Source organism: Panthera leo, chromosome B3, assembly GCF_018350215.1.
Source record: "Panthera leo isolate Ple1 chromosome B3, P.leo_Ple1_pat1.1, whole genome shotgun sequence".
Classification (NCBI taxonomy): Eukaryota; Metazoa; Chordata; class Mammalia; order Carnivora; family Felidae; genus Panthera; species Panthera leo.
Window position 1 is genome coordinate 71,527,667 of NC_056684.1, and position 19,460 is coordinate 71,547,126.

The window sequence follows — 19,460 nt, forward strand, 5'->3', positions numbered from 1 at the left end:
CCTGCTCCCAGGCAGTCACGCGATAGCGACTGTAAACGGTACCCTTAGAACCATTCTGGTTTTTGCTCTCAGTACAGTATTTGGTAAATTATAAGGAATTTCAACACTTTGTCATAAAATAGACTTTGGTTAGATGATTTTGCCCATCTGTGGGCTAATAGAAATGTTCTGAGCACAGTTAGGTAGGCTAGGCTATGACTGGTAGCTGAGGTGTACTAAATGCATTGTCAGCTTAGGAGGCTTAAGTATGTAGCCCCGTCGTACATTGAGGAAGATCTGCATACATCCGAAAATAGGCACAGTCAAAAGCTGGAACAGCATCAGTGTTGTAATACTAGAAATCTCAACTTCCCCACTAGACATTATCATGTCCAGAGCTATTTTTCTGGGGTTACAGGAAAGGGGAGTCCACTCATCTAGTTTCCACAGAATGGTGGGCGGCAGCACCACCTCTCAGCCCCACCTCCTTACCTGAAAGTGGCCCCAAATCCCCTCTGAAAGGGGAGGGTTCAGATATCAGCATAACCCATGAGACAGGGAGTGGGGTGGGGTGGAGAGGGTATGGAAGTCTTAGATGAAGTGTCTTGAATAAGGCAGGACCAGGTGTCCCCAGTACAAAACAGCTGGGAAGGCCCTCCCCAAACTCCCATTTTGGATTAGACCAGCCCCAGGCATGAACTAAGACTGTCCACAGCATTTGGATTAGTCATGGCAGCGAAGAGAAGAGGACCTACAGCACAGGCTGTGCCTGGCAGGGAGTCTGGAGTTTCTGGTTTCCAAGTTCTGGAAGGCATGAGCCAGGGGAGGGGCCTCCTTGTAGGGGGAGGGCGGGAATCTGGGGCAAGGCCCCAGTCAGCTATGCAAGGCTGCGCAAGCAGAGGCAACACCGGACAAGAGGAGGATCCCAACAGCCTCCTGAAACTCAGGAGAGGAGCTACTCCAGCTCTGACCACCTAAGACAGCACTCCTCTGAAGATTGTAACTCCATTTGCCATCCCGAGGCCTCTGCTCACCCTGCACCCCAAGGATGGAACCACTACTGGGAGTAAAAATTGGCTGCCTGTTTGCCCTGCTGGTTCTCACTCTGATCTGCGGCCTTATTCCCATCTGCTTCAAATGGTTCCAGCTGGATGCAGCCACAGGTATGGCCCTGCAGCACATGTCCCCATAACCTAATCCTGACAACAACCCCGTCACCCCGTCCTGATGCCTTGCTCTGATTCTCTCATCATCCCCAAGCTTGGGGTATTGCGTGCCACTGTCTCTCTCTTGTCACCTTTTCTATCTCACTGCCAACTAGATTGTAACTTTCCCCATTTTTAGGTCGTCACCGCCGGGTCCTCAGCCTCCTGGGCTGCACTTCTGCAGGTGTTTTCCTGGGAGCGGGGTTCATGCACATGACTGCTGATGCCCTGGAGGGAATTGAATCAGAGATCCAGAAGTTTATGATGCAGGTAAGCAGCAGAAATGCTGAGCTGCAGAGCCGGGAGGCCAGAATGATGAGCAGAACCAAGGGAGGAAGGGAGAAAGGTGACAGAGTTGAGGACCAGCAGGGAGGGACAGGGAAGAAGACAGCTCTCCTGTGGCATGGTGAAAACAGGTTGGACTTTAAGGAAAGCAGTGGAGCTGAAGGGGCAGGACAGGAAGCTGAGCTCCATTCTCCATTGATTGCTGCTTTTTTCTCCCTAGAACAGGACAAGAAGGGAGGGAAGTGTTTCTGATGATGCCGATTCAGCACAGGTAAGTATCTCCCGCCAGTCCCTCCCCGGAGCGGGAGGGGAGCCGAAACTCCTTTCCCACCCAGACCCTTTTGAGGGAAGTATGTGAGGAGAAACAGAAATCCCCTCTGCTCCTCAGCTCAGACATCACAGACCAAAGAGGAGCCCACCCAATCCTTTTGGGTTTGTGGACGCCCTAAAAAAACTCTGCTTTACTCTTTCATTCTTTCTCTGGACCCTTTCACATGCCTCACATTCTTTTCCCATTTTTCTAACCCTATCACTTTTGTGTCCCCTAGTCCCTCAAGGGTGGTGGTTGTCACTGTCCATACCTGCTCTTGGCTTCATTCCCCTGCCCTTCTTTCTGCACCATAGGCCACATCAATCTGGAAGCATTTGAAGCAGATGGTAATAAGGCCACTGGCCAGAGTGAGAGCCGGCCGGGCAAACAGGCAGCCAGATTTTACTAATTGGGCACAGCCCCACATTTCCCGTTCTCCTTGGTTTCCCACTCCCATGGCCACCCAGTGTACTTTCTTGTCTTCCCTTCCCACCTCACAGCCCTCTTTCTGTTCCTAGATGGAGTATCCCTATGGAGAGCTCATCATCTCCCTGGGCTTCTTCTTTGTCTTCCTTTTGGAGTCGCTGGCATTGCAGTGCTATCCTGGGGCTCCTGAAGGGGTCACAGTGCAGGAGGAGTGGGACGGGGCTCACGTCCTTGGACTCCACAGCCATGGACCTCTCCCCTCCCCCTCAAAGGGTCCCCTCCGAGCCCTTGTCCTCTTGCTCTCCCTCTCCTTCCACTCAGTGTTTGAAGGTCTGGCTGTGGGGCTGCAGCCAACAGTAGCAGCTACCGTGCAGCTCTGTCTTGCAGTCCTGGCTCACAAGGGGCTCATAGTGTTTGGTGTAGGACTGCGGCTGGTGCAGATAGGCACTGGCTCGCGATGGGCCACGCTGTCCATCCTGTCACTGGCTCTCATGTCCCCCCTGGGCCTGGTCCTGGGACTGGCTGTGACTCAGGGGGACTCTAAAGGGGGGCGTGGCTTAACCCAGGCTGTGTTAGAAGGTGTGGCAGCCGGCACCTTTCTGTATGTCACCTTCCTAGAAATTCTGCCCCGGGAGCTAGCTGGCCCCGAGGCCCCTCTGGCCAAGTGGGGCTGTGTAGCCGCCGGTTTTGCCTTCATGGCCATTATTGCTTTGTGGGCCTGAGAGATTCCTGATTCTTCTGATGGACCTATCTACAATGGCCTTCCTGCCCCTGGGAGACACTTCCCAGACAGCTTTGGCCCTCAGATATTTCTCTACTGAGACTAAGTGACATTCACTAGGCATCGTCCACATGAACTGGACCCCAGCTTTTCCCTACATGAGATCCCATTTCTCATCCAGGACTGAGAGAAAGATGTTTAAGTTGAGTGCCTATAAATTGGAGAATTGATATAAACACAATCACTCTAGATTTGACTCCCGTCCCATTTATGCTACTGTGAACAATAAAATGTCCATTTTACCCTTCCCCTTCAGCCATGCTATACATCATTTCTGTAGGTTGCCTAGGAGCTGCCCAGTACAGGAAGTGGTGGAATGAGGAGTGGAAAGGGTGAATGAACACTGGATGGGGTATTTTCTTCTGGAATCCGGGCCCCTAGCCATTCTGTCAATTGCAGACCATGCCCTCCAAACATGGCAGCATTGCTGAAATTCCAACAACCTGCTCCTGTCTTCCCCACAGGTGTTGAGAAACTGAGCCAGAGTTCCCAGCATTTAGAGAGAAGAGGTGTAAAAACAGAAACCACACCCACGTCACTCCCAGTACCTATTATCAGTCAACTACAGTGTGTCCAACAGACTCTTGAGATCAGGCTAAATAGAGCCTCCTTTCATCTGGCTTTTATTTTTCACACTGAGCCCTGTGTGGCCTCGAGGATGCTATTGCTCTCCTTTGAGCCCCTGTCTCCATCCAGCTAGCTGCCTTGAGCTGCGGGATTAAGAAGCAGTGTTTAGAGAGGGAGAGAGAGGCGCCAGATAAATGCCTAGGGTGATTACTTGGCTTTGCCACAACTTAGTGGCTTTCCTTCTGCCTGCTCTACCTGCCCCTCTGCCTCCAGCCCCTCCCAACTAGGCCGTCTGTCTTTCAGTTCAAGTAGCCCCTACACTGTGTTACATCTCTTAAAAACTACCAAGGACAAATACGGAGCTGATTATCTGCCTGTTACCCAGCCCCTTCACCCATGAATTGGAAGAGTATTGCAGACTTAGTGGAGAAGGAGGAAGAGGGGTGCCTGTGTGGCTCAGTTGGTTGAGTGTCTGACTCTTGATTTCATCTCCTGGTTTGTGGAATCGAGCCCCACATCAGATTCTGGGCTGATAGGGCAGAGCCTGCTTGGGATTCTCACTATGCCCCTCTCCCATTCATTCTCTCTCTGTCTCTGTCTCTGTCTCTCTCTCTCTCTCAAAGTTAATAAATAAACATTTAAAAAAAGGAAGAGAGAAGGTGTACCCTGTGAACTCACTCTCCCCACTTTGCCCCTTCTGATGTTGACAGTTGCAGAAGCCAAGTCACCTTCACATTGACAAGGTCTCCTGAGTTTCCTTCTTGCCAGAGTTGTCTCCTGTCCATCCCATTCCCCTCCCCACAAACTATGATACACAAACCTCCTCAGAAGCCCAGCTTACACACCCAGGGATGAGTGAGAAGGCAAGGTTCAGGTACAACTAAATAAAAATGTCTGATACAGGAAACCATTTCCCTGAAATACCATCCTATTCTGTTTTCCCATCAGTATTAGGTAATGTAATATGTACTCAGAACAGAGCCTCAGATGTAGTAATAATAATAGAGTCTCCACACAGAGCACCTGCTATGTGCCAGGCACTGTGCTACTGCATTCACAAGTATGATCTCACCTTCCTGACCCTGCCAAGTAGGTATTATCCCCGCTGTAAGTTGAGGGAGACACATGCAGAACAGTTAAATACCTGATCACATAGCTAGGTGGGCTTCCAACCCATGTTTCTCTGATTTTAAGAAAAACTCAACTATATAGATTCTCTTCTTCCTTCTCTTTCCTTCCCTTTACCTCCCATCCTATGTGTTAGGGTCTCAGAAGAAAGCAGAGAGCACATGGGTAATTGAGGCAAGTTTAATAAAGGGAGTATATAGGAAGGTGTGGGCAGGGTTTGGACAGAGTAAGGAGTGGATGGTGCAATCCCCTGGGGCTGAGAAAGAACACTGCTGTGCTTGGTGGCGCAAATGTCTGCTGGAGGGTGAGCAAAAACAATGTTGCTACCCCGGCTGAAGAGAAGGGAGCAGTTAGCAGAAATGAGAAAGGGGCGTCCAGTAAGAGCTGTGGCCTCAGAGGAGGGATACAACCAGCTTGCAGGGATCCGACCAGGAGGACACTAGAGGAGCACCCTCCCACCCTCACTCCACTTCTACTCTGTGATCTACTGCCAGGGTCTCTTTTTGCTCATGCCCAAAGCGAAGAAGCCAAAGGACAAAATTGCCTGTTGGTGCATTGCAGGCATATCAGTCTTGTGAGGCACATAAGTCTGGAGGCTCATATCCAACATGCCATCGACTGTCTGCTACTTTCAACCTGAGTGGTCTTGCCAGGCCTTTTCAAGGCTGAATTGGGAGGGACACAATTTTATGGACGGTAGCTACTTCAGGTGGAAAGGATTTGCAGGACTACAGAAAGGAGACTTGAGGACATGGGACCCTGGGCTCCTCATATGTTTCTGGGTCACTGATGCTATCAGCATCTGAGGGAAATGAGCAGAGGTTGGGAGATCTCAAGCAAGGGTGAGTCATGCACGTTTTGCCTCCTCCCAGCCCAGGAGCCCTTACATTCCCTTTCAGCCACCTGTGCTTTCAGCCATCAGCACTCTCTTTCCTTCCCACGACCATCGCCTTTCCTTTCCCAAGACCTACTAACCAGGACAGGAACCATCTTTAGCTGGAACCATATCGTATCAAGAGCTGGAATAAAGCTCTAGGATGGTTCCCTAGAGAGAACATCAGGATCAGAAAAAGGAACAATCGGATCATTTCCAAAACCTATGAATCCCCAGCAAGGAGTCAGAGAGGGCTATAAAGGAGCAGATGAAGGTGACTTTAAATGAGCTTGCAGTGAGGAAGGGTGGAGTGAGAACAGGTAAGAGAGCCATGGGGAAGGAGGGAGAGCAAGGTAGCTGAGTCCTGGCAACTGGAAGCCAGATTCAGGAGTAAACCTTGACACACTTCATTCAGCCTTGACAGACAGGTTGTAACCGAAAAACCTTAGAATCATGAGAGTTTTTAAAAAATACAGGAAAGATACAGGTTGGGAAAAAGGATAGAGAAGAAGATAGTTGCAATAGTCACCAAAGAATTTATGTGGAAGTGTTTTCAAGTCTCCTGAACCCCTGTGCCCTTTCCCCATCCCTTATTTTCCATCCCCACACATGTATTTTTTATATATTTAAACAGGAAAAAACAAAAAAAGCCGGAAGAATGAGACCTCCAACTGCCCTCCCACCTAGAACCAACTTTCCACTTTTGCAACAATAAATGGTTCCCTGAAGTAACCCTTGGGAGCTCCCCCACCTTTCATTTGCATACAGGCCAAGGCTTGGGTTTTTACAGTTGTAAGCTGACAGTGGTGAAGAAAAGGAGAGGAGATGGGGCACAGCATCAAAGAGAATGGAGGTTAGTGAATATCCTGGGGCAAGATGGGAGGTCAGCCAAAGACGGGCACCTGTGAACAAGATGCCCCAGGAACAAAACCAGAGAGCTCCAGGCTAACTCCTGTGAGACAGTCCGTTCCACTTCACCCCTTTGCCAGTGTCTTGCCTCCCTCACAGGAGACAGTGCCCATAGGAAATGGTCCCTTTCTCCCGGCTTTAGAGTACAAAGAATGGTTGCCAGAATCAGAATGGGTTGGTTATGTGTGAGTGTATGTGCGCCAGCTGGTCAGGCACCCTCATGTTCCCCGCCCCCGCACCTGAGGGAGGAGCCCGTGGCCACTTGCAAAGGTGAAGCAAAAGGGGTGTGTAGACAGGTGGTACACCCCCAGGCCCCAGTCTGCAGGGATGCTTAAAGAGGCCAGTTGCTGACTACTTCCTTTTTATTTGAATTTTGTTCAGAATTACTATCTTTAGATGTATTGAATGTCAAATATAGAATGCATCCTACCTTTACTATTTACCCAGTTTGGGGGAAATTCTGATGTTGGCAAGGAGAGACGGTGCAAACAACGTAATTGCTCTGGGCACCATTTACCTTGACCACACCCCTGGCCTCCAGTGACAACTGATTCTCACTTTCCATTTAGTACCAAAATCTCTAGAAAGGTGGCGTCTCCCACTCTGGCATTGCCCTAACTCTGTAAAGGAGTGCTCTCTGAAGTTTCACATCTCTCCCTCCTACTGCAGGGTCAGTTTTGTGTGTACTTTCAGAGACTCACTCTTTCAAATCTCTTCATGAGTTCCAGACTTTCCAAGCTGACCCACAAGATTCTCATCACTGTAGTCTTCTAGTTTTATTCTCTTTCCCAGTAAACCCTCTCTTAGTTATCTTGGATTTCCATCCCTGAAGTCAGGGAAACACATCCCTTGAGAATGAGAGGAAGAGAGAAACAGGAGTCCTAAGCCTGAAGCAGAGACAAAAAGTAGGGAATTTGTGATTCAGCCTTCTGTGAAGTCACCTCACCTCTCCTGAGCTCTGACCTTCAGAACAGGCAGGAGCCACAGACCATGGCTTCCCTATGTAGCTACTGCATAGAATCACAAAGAACACTGGGAGATTTGGGAGGGAAACCGTGACGGGGGGGGGGGGGGGGGGGGGGGGGGGGGGGGGGGGGAAGAACCATGCCAACCACAGGAGGGCACTGCATCCCCATGGGCTAGCCTGGAATGTCTAGGACCAACAAAGTGAAGAGGTCAGACAAGGACAGCAAACCCCCTCTCCCTTGCTCCCAGCAGAGAGCATCTCTCCCTCTTCCTAACTCTTGGGTTTCTCATGCTGACACATCTATAGGAGAGGGACACACAGTCACCACCATGTCACACACCACCTGCGTGACAGATACATACACACACATTCACACGTGTACACATGGTATCCTCCCTCTTCTGAAGATTACCTTGCTAATGGTGTTCTCTGTGTGAGAAGACCTGCCTTCCTTCCCATAATGCACAATAGCCTTTGCCAGGCAAGGCTGATGCTGGTTGGAGTTCTTTGCCTTTCTGTCATGTTTTGTTTACCTAGGAGCTAGTCAGTCCAGTGATTCCAATTGTGCTATTTCTTTAGGGTGGCATTAAAGCACTCTTTGCTACCTGCCCGGCATGAGGTCACCCAACACACTTGCCATCAACAGCTAGCTCTATAACCCTGCGAGTCACCTGAGACCCCAGCCCCCTCCAGTCCTGGTCTCATGCATTTATAGCAGTCTCAGTCCTGAGAGAGTGACGAAATGCTCAAGAGTCAGTAACATATTCCATGCCTCCCTTCCATGTCAGTGTGTCAGCACCAGACAGCAAGCTGCATTAGTCCTCAGCTCAGTTGCATTGAGGAAAGCACATAATTGTGTGTGGAGTACTCTAGAAAGTACTCCAGCAAGTGACCTTGTAATAGTCCATCCACAGCACTCTTAACAATAACACTGTAAAGTACCTTCCCATTTTTTACTTTTTGTGCCCCAAGAGCCCAAGAATCAGCCTGCAACAGCCACAATATCTGAAGTCCTTTTGCTGAGTATTGTTCATACTTGTTGAAAAACTTCTCAGAGAACCAGTCTAAAACTCCCTGAATTCTTGGATTCATGGGGGAGGAGGATTCCTGAGAGGAAATCCTTTGTGCTCTCGCTCTCCTGAAGGAGTCTTCAGATTGGGGTCAACTATGACCAACCCAACCCCTGTAGTAACTGCGTGAGGCCTGGTCTACTGATTCTATTGAACCATCTAAAGTGGAATCTAGGGGCACCTGGGTGACTCAGTTGGCCAAGCGTCCAATTCTTGATTTTGGCTCAGGTCATGGCCTCATGGTTTGTGAGTTTGAGCCCTGTATCAGGCTCTACACTGACAGTGTGGAGCCTGCTTGGGATTCTCTCTCTCCCTGTCTCTCTGCCCCTTCCCTGCACAAGTTCTCTCTCTCTTTCAAAATGAAGTTTTAAAAGTTAAAAGTAAAATAAAATAAAATAGAATTTAGGTGACCCCTAGGGAGGATCCTGCAGGAAGGTGGTCACAAGATGTCCTTGGACACTTCAGCCAGTATTCTGTACTTCCTGCTTCAGATCATGATGTTGGTGACATCAACTAACTAATAATAAGTCCCATAAAACCTACGTAGCTCCTCTCTCCCAAAACTTGAAAATACTATCAATATCAAGGACAATACCATCCTATTGGAATAGGGGCCAGTGACCATGTAGTCACGTTCTGTGAAGTGTCCATGCCATATCTGAGAAGAGAATGTGGTTGGGCAGGGGGAAGTCATGAACAGGGGCATGATGCGGGCATACTCAGACAAGGAAGAATGGCACTCAGTTCCTCTACAGTTTATTGTTACAGCAGAAATTGTGGGACACAGGAGGGCACCCTCCACACATAACACAGTGTGGTCAGAGCCCCAAGATAGCCGTTCCCACCCCTATGACAAGCCCCAAGCAGCCCTGCCCCAGCTTAGCTCCCTCCCCCTCCCACTCTAGACACACACTGTCTAGACAGCTACCAAAGTTAGTGCAGCCAATGGCCCCAGGCCCCTTCCTATTGCCCCAGCTCCGATCCTTCCCTCATACTTGCTCATTGCCCACCACCTCCCATTCCAACTTCCATTTCACACACTGGGTGTTTCTATACCATCCTGAGGACCATTAACCCACCAGCAAGCCTCCCCTGACACACATTCAGTTAGGTCCATACCCGTCAGAGATCTGAAGGGTTCATGAGAAGCCCTATCAGATTTGGTGAATGGAGTCCTGGCCCCAAGTCCCCCACCCTTGCAATGGGATAAGTAGGGAGAGTCTGGTGGAGGCACATGGGCAACTACAACAACCTCCTGTCCCTTATCAACAGACACCTAGATTAGGGAGAGGGGTATGTGCCCTCATCACCTTAACACCACAATGAGGGAGAGGGATACTTTAGGGGTCTGGGTCCCTAAGAGATATTGGGACATCTCTCCCAGGAGCTGAGGGGAATCACAGGTTAGAGGTCAAGGTTAGGGTAGCAATCAAAGATCAAGGTCATCTCCCCACATGATCTGCCCATCTTCCCTTACTCTGGCCCAGTGCCCTATGCACCTCCCAGGTTAGTGCTGGGGGAGGTGAGGGCTGGGTCCTACACCAGGGCGACAAAGGTCACTCAACAGGAGACCTCCATGGTATGCCCTGGAGGCCCTGAAGGGAGAGTTCCAGACTCGCTGCTCTGGGACAGGGTGCGAGAGCGGGACCGGTTGCCGTCAATGGATGCTGCGCTGGTCAGGGAGGCTGTGCGCGATCGTGACAGGCGAGTCATGCAGGATGAGGCCACTGTGGAGACAGAAGGATGAGCAGGTAGGCATAAAGGAGGTGAGACAGAGAGGCTGGCAACTCAAGAGTGGGGTGCTTGGGTGAGCCGAGAGTCACAAATGGGGCTGGAGCGGGAGGTCAGTGATTTGGCAGACGGTGGTAACTTCCAGAACTAGCCTGAAATGGTTCCCTCCCCCCACCCCCTCCCACCCCCCCCCCCACCCCCCCAGTGCCCATCCCTTCCCCGCTCCTGTGCAGCAATCACTGTTCTCATGATAGCTTCTGACTCCCATACTCACTGTAGCCCATGCCTTGCAGGAAGTACTTGAAGGCCTCGGTCAGCTTGCCTGGCTGTGGAAGTAAGAAGAGGAGAGGGGGACAGTGAGGTGAGGTTAGAAGCTGAGATGGAGGGTTGCCTGGGTGACTCAACTGAGCATCTGACTTGATTTCAGCTCAGGTCATAATCCCAGGGTCGTTAGATCGAGCCCCACGCCAGGCTCCACACTGTTAGTGCTTGGGATTCTCTCTCTCTCCCTCTCTCTCTGCCCCTCTGCTGCTCACGATCTTGCTCTCTTGCTCTCTAGCTCTCTCTCTCTCCCAAAATAAATAAATAAACATTAAAAAAGAAAAAGAAGCCAAGCTGGAACCCCAAGCCATGGCAGGTTAGGTGTGGAATGAGTGGCAAATGGATGAGCAACAAAGTGTATGGTTCAGAGCCACTAATATCCCATCCCATGGACGGCAGGGGTACTCACCTGAGTCAGCTGAGGCTGGCCTCCAGAGTCAGCCATCTGTGCAGGAGACAGAGACAACCATCCAGAAGACATAAATAAACAGAGCCATGCCAAGAGATAGAAAAGGTTCTCTTTTCCTTAGCCTCCCCACTCCAGGCCCTCAGGGTTTGCTTTCTTTATCTGCCCCACTTGCTCCCATGCAGGACCTGGAAGGCCTAGAAGCTGAATCTAGAGAGGATCTATGGCTCTGCACAGGGGGCCAGGAGTCAGGCGGGGTATGGAGTAGGGTTACTGACCTTGAGAAAAGAGGTCTGGGTGGGGTCCAGCTTTGAGTTACATTCCACCTGGAGTAAGCAGGAGGCTGAATGAATGAGGTCATACTCCCTGTGGCCCCTCCCTTCGAAGGGACCCAAGGACCCAGATCCCAGTTTCTTTCCCATTAGCCTCGTACCCATTTCCTTCTTACCAGGAATCAACCTCTTATGCCCCACAGTCACTCTCCCTGTTCCAGAGCTGGCCTCTTGGCAAGATACCCCTCTAACAACCACCCTGGATCTCCAACCCTCCCTCACCCACCCCAAAATTCCCTACTGACCACTGCATCTTCATGGGGTGCTTGGTCTCCTACCACCAGCATCACAGGGCACCTAGAGGCATAGTGTCGGGAGAAGAGGGTAAGGCCCTGGTGCTCTGTCACCCGCCTTTTCCCAGAAGAGCAGTTAGACAATGTTTGACTCCAAAGAGGAGACGGTCTTCTGACCCTACCAAGACAATTCAAAGGGGGATGGACCTAGACAGTGAGATTTGCTTCATAGGACAGGGTGGGAGGTAATGAGAAAACTCCCTGTTAAAAGACTCTCCTTCTAAAGAATATAAGCACCTAGGGAAGATCCAGAGAGAGAGGCAAAGCTTTATCTCTTAACGTCTTACTTGAGGGTGACAGCACCTCCACGCTCAAGGTTCAGGTCTCGGCGGCTAGAGAGGGGTTCAAAGAGGAGCAGGAATGTTAGGCAGACAATGCTGTCTATCCGGATGGAAGCCATCTCCTCCCTGAGGAAGCTCTCTTCCTCCCAGAAATTACAGTCAAATATTAATAATTAAAAGTGAGAAACAAGGGCATCTGGGTTGCTCAGTTGGTTAAGCATCTGACTCTTGACTTTGGCCCAGGTCACAGTTGATGAGTTCAAGCCCCACGTTAGGCTCTGCACTGACAGCGCAGAGCCTGCTTGGGATTCTCTCTTGCTCTCGCTCTCTTTCTCTCTCTCTCAAAATAAATAAAGTTAAAAAAAAAAAGTGGGAACCAAAGGGCAAGGTGGCAGGCAGGCCTCAAACACAATCCCTATGGTCATTTGTGCCCCAGGTCTCTGGCCAGAGGTCAGTGAAGGGGGAGGAAGGGCACATGGACAAGAGACCATCTATCTCACTTCTGGGAATCCAAAAATCCAAGGGAGGTAAACAGGAGAAAGGGGGACGGCTCCATATAATTCATTCCACGGGGTCTGGCCCGCAGCTGCCCCAGCTGCACACCAAATCCTGCCCTCCTCGCACTGTGTACATCCCAGACTTCGCTCTCCTTCTCTGCACCTCCCCACGACCCCCAGCTGCTGCTTCTACATTTGCTTCACGTGTGCGCACACACACCACCCACTCACTTGTTGTAGCTATTCCAGTACAGTTCAATGTTCTCCAGATTGGGTGCATGTGTAATGATATTTCTGTACTTTTGTATCAACTCAGAATTTCCAGACAACTCCTCCTGAAGGAATGAAGAGGAAAAAAAATCAGGATTGAGAAAAGAAGTCAACAGTTACTGGATGAGAAGAGCCAAGCTTTCCTCCCTCCCCAGATCCCATCCCAGTTAAGGGAGTCACCCCAAGCATTCAAGACCCTAAGGTCCCCTCTACTTCCTCCAGCTTCCACAACCACTTACTTGGCTGAAGAGATGTCCAAGGATCATCTCCGGAATGGAAGAGGTGAGGCCTGTTAGCTATGAGGAAAAAGGGCAGGTGAGCAAGCTCAGGATACCACGAGAAGAAACCCAGGCTACAAAGTGACACACACATCTTCCCTGCTCCACTCCCCTTTCTTGACATTCACAGGCCAAGCAGTTATGCTAGTAGAGCCTAACTGGACCTACACAAGCCCCGCCCCCCCCAGACATCAACACACAGGCTCCTCCAAACCTTGTGGGCTGCCCAATCCATCCAGCCCTTGGCATTGGGATCAATGTTGATGAGGACAAGACCTTCGACTGTATCCGGGTGAGTAAGCTGAGGAGTAGCAGGCGGATAGGGAATCAGAGGCTGGGCAGGGCCTTATCCCTTCCCACTGAGCTCCGGCCAGTCTTAGGGTCCCATGGGGCCTGCCCCCCACCCCCTCCCCACAAACACACACTATTAAACCACACTCTCCTAATCAGTCTGCCATGGGCCTTAAACCTTGTCTGGGTTGCTTTTGTGTTTTTGTTTTTGTTTTTATTTCTTACAGCATAGCGTGACAGGATGTAGGCCCCAGCTCCAACACCAACTCCAATTATTGTGGAAAAACTGTGAAAGAGAAATGCATGTCTAATGGGCCCTGGTGTCCAAAACTTTGGCTTTTCAAACTCCTCACCCTCTCTCCCAAGGCCACATGCACAAAGGACAGAACACCATCTTCCCTTGAGGGGTGCTAAAAGGGAAGGCGCCAGGGAGCTAACAATTGACACTGGTAATCAGTGTAGGTCCCTGAAGTCTATCTTCAGCTCTCTTGGGAAGCCAGGGTCTTGAAAAGAAACACCCATCCCCCAAACAACCAGACGCTTGTTTTCCTACATAGCTCTGTGTCCATTCTCAATTCTCAAGAGCTAGTTCAACTTGTTCTGTTTTAGTTCCTGGTTCCTCGTGAGAAACCGGGAAGAAGGGAACTTGAAGCAAGATGTTAAAAAAAAAAAAAAAACAACTTCAGTGAACAACAGGGACAATGGGGGAAACAGAGCCAACAAGGCAAACCGGAGCTGCCCATGGCCCCGGGTGCCCAGGAAAAGCCAAGCCGGGAGTCCTCCGCACTCAGCATACATACCACAGAGGCTCACCTGTCTTTCCCTTCCTTCTCCCTCTCTCCCTCATACTCAGGGTGTGAGGGCTCCAGATCACAGGTGTGTGTGTGTGGAGGAGGGGAAGTAGGAGGGAAAGACAAGTCCATCTGGCTCCTTGAGATTATGTCACCCGTCCACTTCCTCCGACCTTCTGAATCAGAGAAGCCCCTCCTCAGCCTAAGGCAGGGCCACACATAATCCCTCCCTTTCCTGCCTCTATCCATTAGGGCTACTCAGCTGATTCAAGTCCATTTCCAAACCTACCCCTTCCTCTCAACAGTCAGGTGGAGGCATGGAGGAGGAAGGATATATCTAGGATAGAGACCACAACCCGTCTAGGAACCCTGGTGGACACAGGAGTTCTAAGGGCCCCATTATGCCAGACAGAGAACTACGGTTTGGAGGGGTACCCAGGCTTCTCACTTTAAGTACTGCAGGATGCAAGGGATCATATCCGCCAGCTGGTCCAGAGATGGGTACTGATATCTGGGGAAAAGAAGAATGTTAAGGAAAATACCAACCTGTCCCCGCTGCCCCGCACCTCAGGGTGTCCTATGTATCCTTTCCCGGAATCTCCACTGTTTCCTCCTCCCGAGTCCACTCTTCCCCACACCCCCTGTGCCTCACAGCCCAGTGAGGAGGGAGGTAGCTAATTCTCACCCCAAAGGGAACACAGGAGCCCCCTCTTCCATTCCAGGGGCATCCACATGAACTCGCACGAAGTTCTGAATGATTTCCTGCATATCTCCGAATTGAAACAGTGGCTGGAAGCAAGATTTATCTAAAGAGAATCCCCATCACCCCGATGGTAGAATCAGCCAGGGAAAAGCAACCCGAAGTCAGAACCCGCCCTCTTTCTTTTATGCCATAGAGGACAGAACCTCCCCTTGACATGCCACATGGGTGCTGACCCTTCCCCATCCCTTAGGGTTTTACCCTTCCCACCAGCCTCTTCCCAGAAAGGAGTGGGAGGGGAAGGTGAGGTCCTTACAATTGAGTCCCACATCATGGTAGGTGAGTATCGCTGGGCGTTTGGGTTTGGGGGTGCCATAGACAGTAAAAGTGACAGAGCCATAAGGTGTCTCCACAGAGTGAGTCTGCAGAAAAACAGGTCACCATCAGGAGGAGTCAGGCTGAGAGGAAAAAGAGGCAAGAGAAGGACGCCCACAAAAGTCAAAGTCAAAAGTCGGGGAGTTGAGGTATGGGAGGGGCAAAGCGAGGAGACAGGAACAAAGATTTAGAAATAGGATCAGCAAGACTTTGGTTCAGGTAAATAAAACAGTGGAAGATGATTCAGAGGGTGGAAAAGAATCCTAAAAGTTGGGAGAGCACCAAGGAACTCTGAGGAGGAGGAAAAAGGAAGGAAAGGGAGAGATGGGAAAGGGAAAGGACTGGAATGGAAGGAAAGGGAGCAGAGAGGGGAGAAAGAGCCAGGTAGCAGTCCTCTCCCTACTGGGAGACAGGAGAACCCCTCCTCCCACCCTGGGACTACTCCCAAGCTGTTACCTGTCCCTGGTCCAGGAGGATTCCGGCAGCTAACTCAGCCTCCTGGAGAGACACACACAGACAGACACACGCAGACACACACAGCCATGTAGAGTCATAGATGGAGAGACAGGCACAGATAAAGAAAGGCAAAGAGACCAACCGAGACGAAAGACAGAAAGAGATGACAAAAAGAGACATGGAGAGGATGAAGGTTAGTGCAGTGACAGGACAAAGGCCTGACTCCCATTGTGGTGTATGGGGGAGAGACATGGGTACAGGTGGAGAAAACAGGGGTGTGGGTTAGAAAGAGATCATGGATTTGGGAAGGCAGGAGGCGAGGGGGATGCCCGCAGGCCTGGACTTCGGGTCTGGGAGTCGGAGGGTCTCTATTGACCTTGGCCACCTCGGGCGTCTGCCCTGGCAACAGCGGCTTCTCCTCTGTGATCTGCACCTCCTGCAGCTCTGCCATGGTGGCCTGGTAGGATGAAGAAACACCAAAACTGGGGAGGTTGCCTCCACCCCTGCACATCTCATACACCTGGCTCCCTCTCTCAGCCCAGGACAGTGTAGGGTGCAGAGGGCCCTAGGAGAGGGAGCACACATCAAGCCTTTCTCGCCCCCAGCTCCATGTCCAGGCCGCTGGAAAGGCAGGCTAATGACAGAGGACTCAGGATACCACTTCTCTTCAGACTGGCCATCCCTCTGGCTACCCCTCAACACCCACACCTCCAGACCCCCCTCTCCTGTCATGCATAGAAATACCAGGGTGGGGCAGGAGTGTAGCTCCGGTTTCCCGTGCTATATTTAGGGGCCACCCCACACTCCCAGAGTTAGATAGGGATGAACCTCATGGCTCAGTGACTGGGTACGCCAATGATACTAAGGAACAGAGTAGTGAGAGTTCATAATTAACTGTGACCTTCAACTAAACCTCAAGGTCAGCAGATCAAAGGGAAAGGGGTTAAAAATGACCCAAGTACCAAGACCAAGAGGGTGAGAGGGAAAGAAAGAAAAGAAGAACAAGGGACACCTGTATCCAACTGACCCAATGTTTCCCTTCCTTCCAAGACTCTCCCTCCCTCCCCATTGTGAATAAATTAGCATACATTCAACATTAGTGGGGCTGGTGAGGAGCAGAACACCTGTGCAGCCTGGGGGTGGGGTCACTTACTGGGCTCCTATTGGCTGGATGCAGTGGGGTCAGGGGTCAGGGTTCTCTCCCCTCCTGGCTCAGGGGTCTGAGAAAACAAGGCAATGAGGTGAATGACACGGGAGACAGACGCTGGGTCTTTTAGGGACAGAAAGCCTCAGCCAAGATCTAGACTACCTGGGTCACCCACCCTCCCCAGGTCACTAACCCTCCCTAATCTGTACCCCTGAGTCCAATGAACATGTCTTCTCTAGGCTTCAGCTAGAATCAATACAGGCTGGAGGGGCCTGCGGGGCAACACGGAGAGCAGGTATCAGCCCAGGCTGGGGGAGGAGAGAAGGAAGTGCTGATGTGGAGGAAAGAGCGTGGCTTGTGTCGGAACCTCTGGATTCTAGTCCCGGCTCTGTCGCTGAGGGTGTGACCTTGGCCCACTCAGTTACTTCTCTTGGCTTCAATTTCCTATTTGCAAACTACAAGGGGGAACTAGGGGATCCTCAAGGTTTTTGACAGCTCTCAAGTGAGATGAGGATAGCTGAGCATGACTGTTTCGCATTTAAACGTTTAAAAATGAAATTCAAAAAGCCTCGTGCCTTCGAGTCTCTCCTCCACCCAGTCTCGGTGTGGGTGCCCCGAGCGGAGAAGGGAAGGGAGGGCGGCCCCACAGTCTCCTCCCAGCACCCCCCCCCGCCCCTCCCGCCCCGACGACCCGCAAGGGCCGAGCGCCAGCTGGGAAGGGATGGGTAGGAAGGATGGGACTGACCCGGACCTGCACCCGTCCGCACCTACGCTGCTCGTCCGCGTGGGGATCGACACCCTAGCGCGGCCGGCGCGGAGCGCCCGGGACCCTGGACACAACCTCGCGCACGCCCCAAACACGCCCTGCCGCTCGCGGAGCCTCCGCCTTTGTGCGCCGCAGCGCAGCGCCCCCTCCTTGCGGGCCCCTTCCCCCGAGCGGTTGGCTCCGAGGGATAGGGATCAAACCGCCCACCGGCCCGACTGGCGCCATCCAGGCCCTGCGGCCCCTCGCCCGCCCCTCCCCCTACCTGCTGCCGCCGCGGCCGCTTCCACCTTCACTTGCCTTTGACTCTCCGGCCCGCCCGGCTCGGGCTCCCCACAGACCCGCCCCCGGCCCGCCCCAGCCCGCCCACGGGCCGACAGCTCCCTGCAGATCCGCCCCAGACCCCCAGTAAACACGCCCCCCCTTTATCCCGCCCCAGGCTGTCTGCCGCTCAGGGAGGGGCTGGGCTGGGGACCCGAGGGGTACCCTAAGGGAAGCAAACTGCTGGGTGCTTCCGCGTTCTGCTCGCGCTCCCCACGACATCCCCCCGCAACCGAGCGGTTGTGGGGTGTGCGGGGATCCCTTAGTCCTGCAGGGGATCCTCACTCCTGCCCTCCACACCGCCCCCACCCGTGACCTGGATCTGCCTATCGCACTGTGGTTCCTTCCTTCGCCCCCAGACCCAGTATGAGGACGGGTAGGGGGGAGACGAACCCAGGGTGCTGACACCCCACGATTTCGACTCCGCTTGCCCGTAAACAGAGCTAGGTTAAGGAAGGAGGAGGTGGGCGGGGATCGCCGCGGAGGAGGCGAGGGTCTCGCCCGCTGGGAGGGGCAGGTGTGCTAGCACCGACGGGTGGGGGTGGGGGTCGTCGAGGGCGCAGGAGTTCCAACTTCGGGGTGCCCAGGGTCCTGGTACCTCCTCTCTGTGCTGCGTCCCGACGCCAGCTCTCGGCTGCTGAGAAGTTGGAAAACAAGGCAGGGAGGGGGGGCGGGGAATGCGGGGGGCCGCTATAAATAGAGGGAGATCGCAGGAGGGGGGCGAGGATGGCCAACGGGGACTCCCGGGTCAAGGCCCCAAGGGGGGACGGAGGAGGGGCCAGGGACCCCCAGGGGCTCTGACTCTAGGGTAAACAGGCGTGGGGGCGGAGTTAACTCTGCGGGGGTGGAGTAGGGGCTTGGGGAGGACGCTGTGTCCCGGGCTGGAACCCAAGAGACCCTGTGGCTTCGGCGGTAACCCCTCCTAGTCCGGCCCAGAGGAGGAGGGTGAGACAGGCTCGGCCCGGCTGTATCTCAGTGCCCAGGCGGTGTTTTCTCAGAGACTGCTGCGTGTCGCTTTCGGGGCCTGGGGTGGGTTTGCGGTCTTAGACTGCTCACTAGCCCCATCCGAGCCCCACCCTAGATGCACCCTCCCTGTGCCCCTAGAGGAAGGCCACCTGGAATGGGATAGTTGGGTGGCCGAGGGGTTCCTAAGTTGTCTTAGACAAAAGGAAACCAGATTGAATTCCTCCCCACCTGCACCCTTCCAGCGCCCCCACCCCCACCCCACCAGGGTTCTCACCCCATCTTCCTTCAGCCTGGTTCCTGAGTTACCATTTCGGGGGCTGGGCGGCAGGCCAGTTGGGAACAATGGCCAATGGAACTGGAGCTGCCAACCGCAACACCAGCACAAGCTGCCCCCCCCAAGACCCCCAAATTGCCCTCCCCCCTCCTGCCTGGGAACCACCCCCCCCCACCCCCCTCACCACCCACAACCCCCTCCCATCCAAGGAACATCAATGCCCCTTTCATCCCCACTTGGCAGGGTCTATTGGAAAGAAGGAGGGGCCAAGAGGGAGGAGGTGACCCAGAGTAGGAGAACTGGTCAGGATCAAACCCCGGGTCTCAACAACCTCGTATCTAAAGGACCCCGGAACCTTCTCCCAATTTGGAACATCGAAGTTTTCCTCATTTCCCTCCCCCCACCCTCTTCATAACTGTTTCCCTCAGAAACTGGCCCAGAGGCTGGGCACCCTGGCAGCTTGCCT

General features: G+C 52.6%; 2 protein-coding genes across 11 annotated transcripts; one reads left to right on the forward strand and one right to left on the reverse strand.

Moving 5' to 3' along the window:
* Window positions 1-813: 813 nt before the first annotated feature.
* Window positions 814-6,416, forward strand: SLC39A2 (solute carrier family 39 member 2). 6 transcript variants are annotated; one of them, XM_042940579.1, is made up of 4 exons: window positions 814-1,142; window positions 1,324-1,454; window positions 1,690-1,740; window positions 6,190-6,416. In XM_042940579.1, exons 1-4 carry the CDS (start codon window positions 1,028-1,030, stop codon window positions 6,268-6,270), a joined length of 378 nt encoding a protein of 125 aa, XP_042796513.1. In that variant the 5' UTR covers window positions 814-1,027; the 3' UTR covers window positions 6,271-6,416. The 6 variants fall into 6 exon arrangements, with proteins under 6 accessions (XP_042796513.1, XP_042796515.1, XP_042796514.1 ...); XM_042940581.1 differs by having other exon boundaries at window positions 1,695-1,740; window positions 6,190-6,237; XM_042940580.1 differs by lacking the exon at window positions 6,190-6,416 and adding an exon at window positions 3,451-3,991.
* A 2,825-nt stretch (window positions 6,417-9,241) lies between these two features.
* NDRG2 (NDRG family member 2) lies at window positions 9,242-18,417 on the reverse strand. 5 transcript variants are annotated; one of them, XM_042942612.1, is made up of 17 exons: window positions 18,353-18,417; window positions 16,677-16,743; window positions 15,900-15,980; window positions 15,524-15,565; window positions 15,009-15,114; window positions 14,678-14,798; window positions 14,441-14,503; window positions 13,427-13,487; window positions 13,125-13,211; window positions 12,872-12,928; window positions 12,594-12,697; window positions 11,872-11,916; window positions 11,537-11,588; window positions 11,238-11,285; window positions 10,963-10,998; window positions 10,507-10,558; window positions 9,242-10,228 (listed from the first exon to the last, which is right to left on the reverse strand). In XM_042942612.1, exons 3-17 carry the CDS (start codon window positions 15,972-15,974, stop codon window positions 10,062-10,064), a joined length of 1,116 nt encoding a protein of 371 aa, XP_042798546.1. In that variant the 5' UTR covers window positions 15,975-15,980; window positions 16,677-16,743; window positions 18,353-18,417; the 3' UTR covers window positions 9,242-10,061. The 5 variants fall into 5 exon arrangements, with proteins under 5 accessions (XP_042798546.1, XP_042798545.1, XP_042798548.1 ...); XM_042942611.1 differs by lacking the exon at window positions 18,353-18,417 and adding an exon at window positions 17,699-17,784; XM_042942614.1 differs by lacking the exons at window positions 15,524-15,565; window positions 18,353-18,417 and adding an exon at window positions 17,699-17,784.
* Between the last annotated feature and the right edge of the window lie 1,043 nt (window positions 18,418-19,460).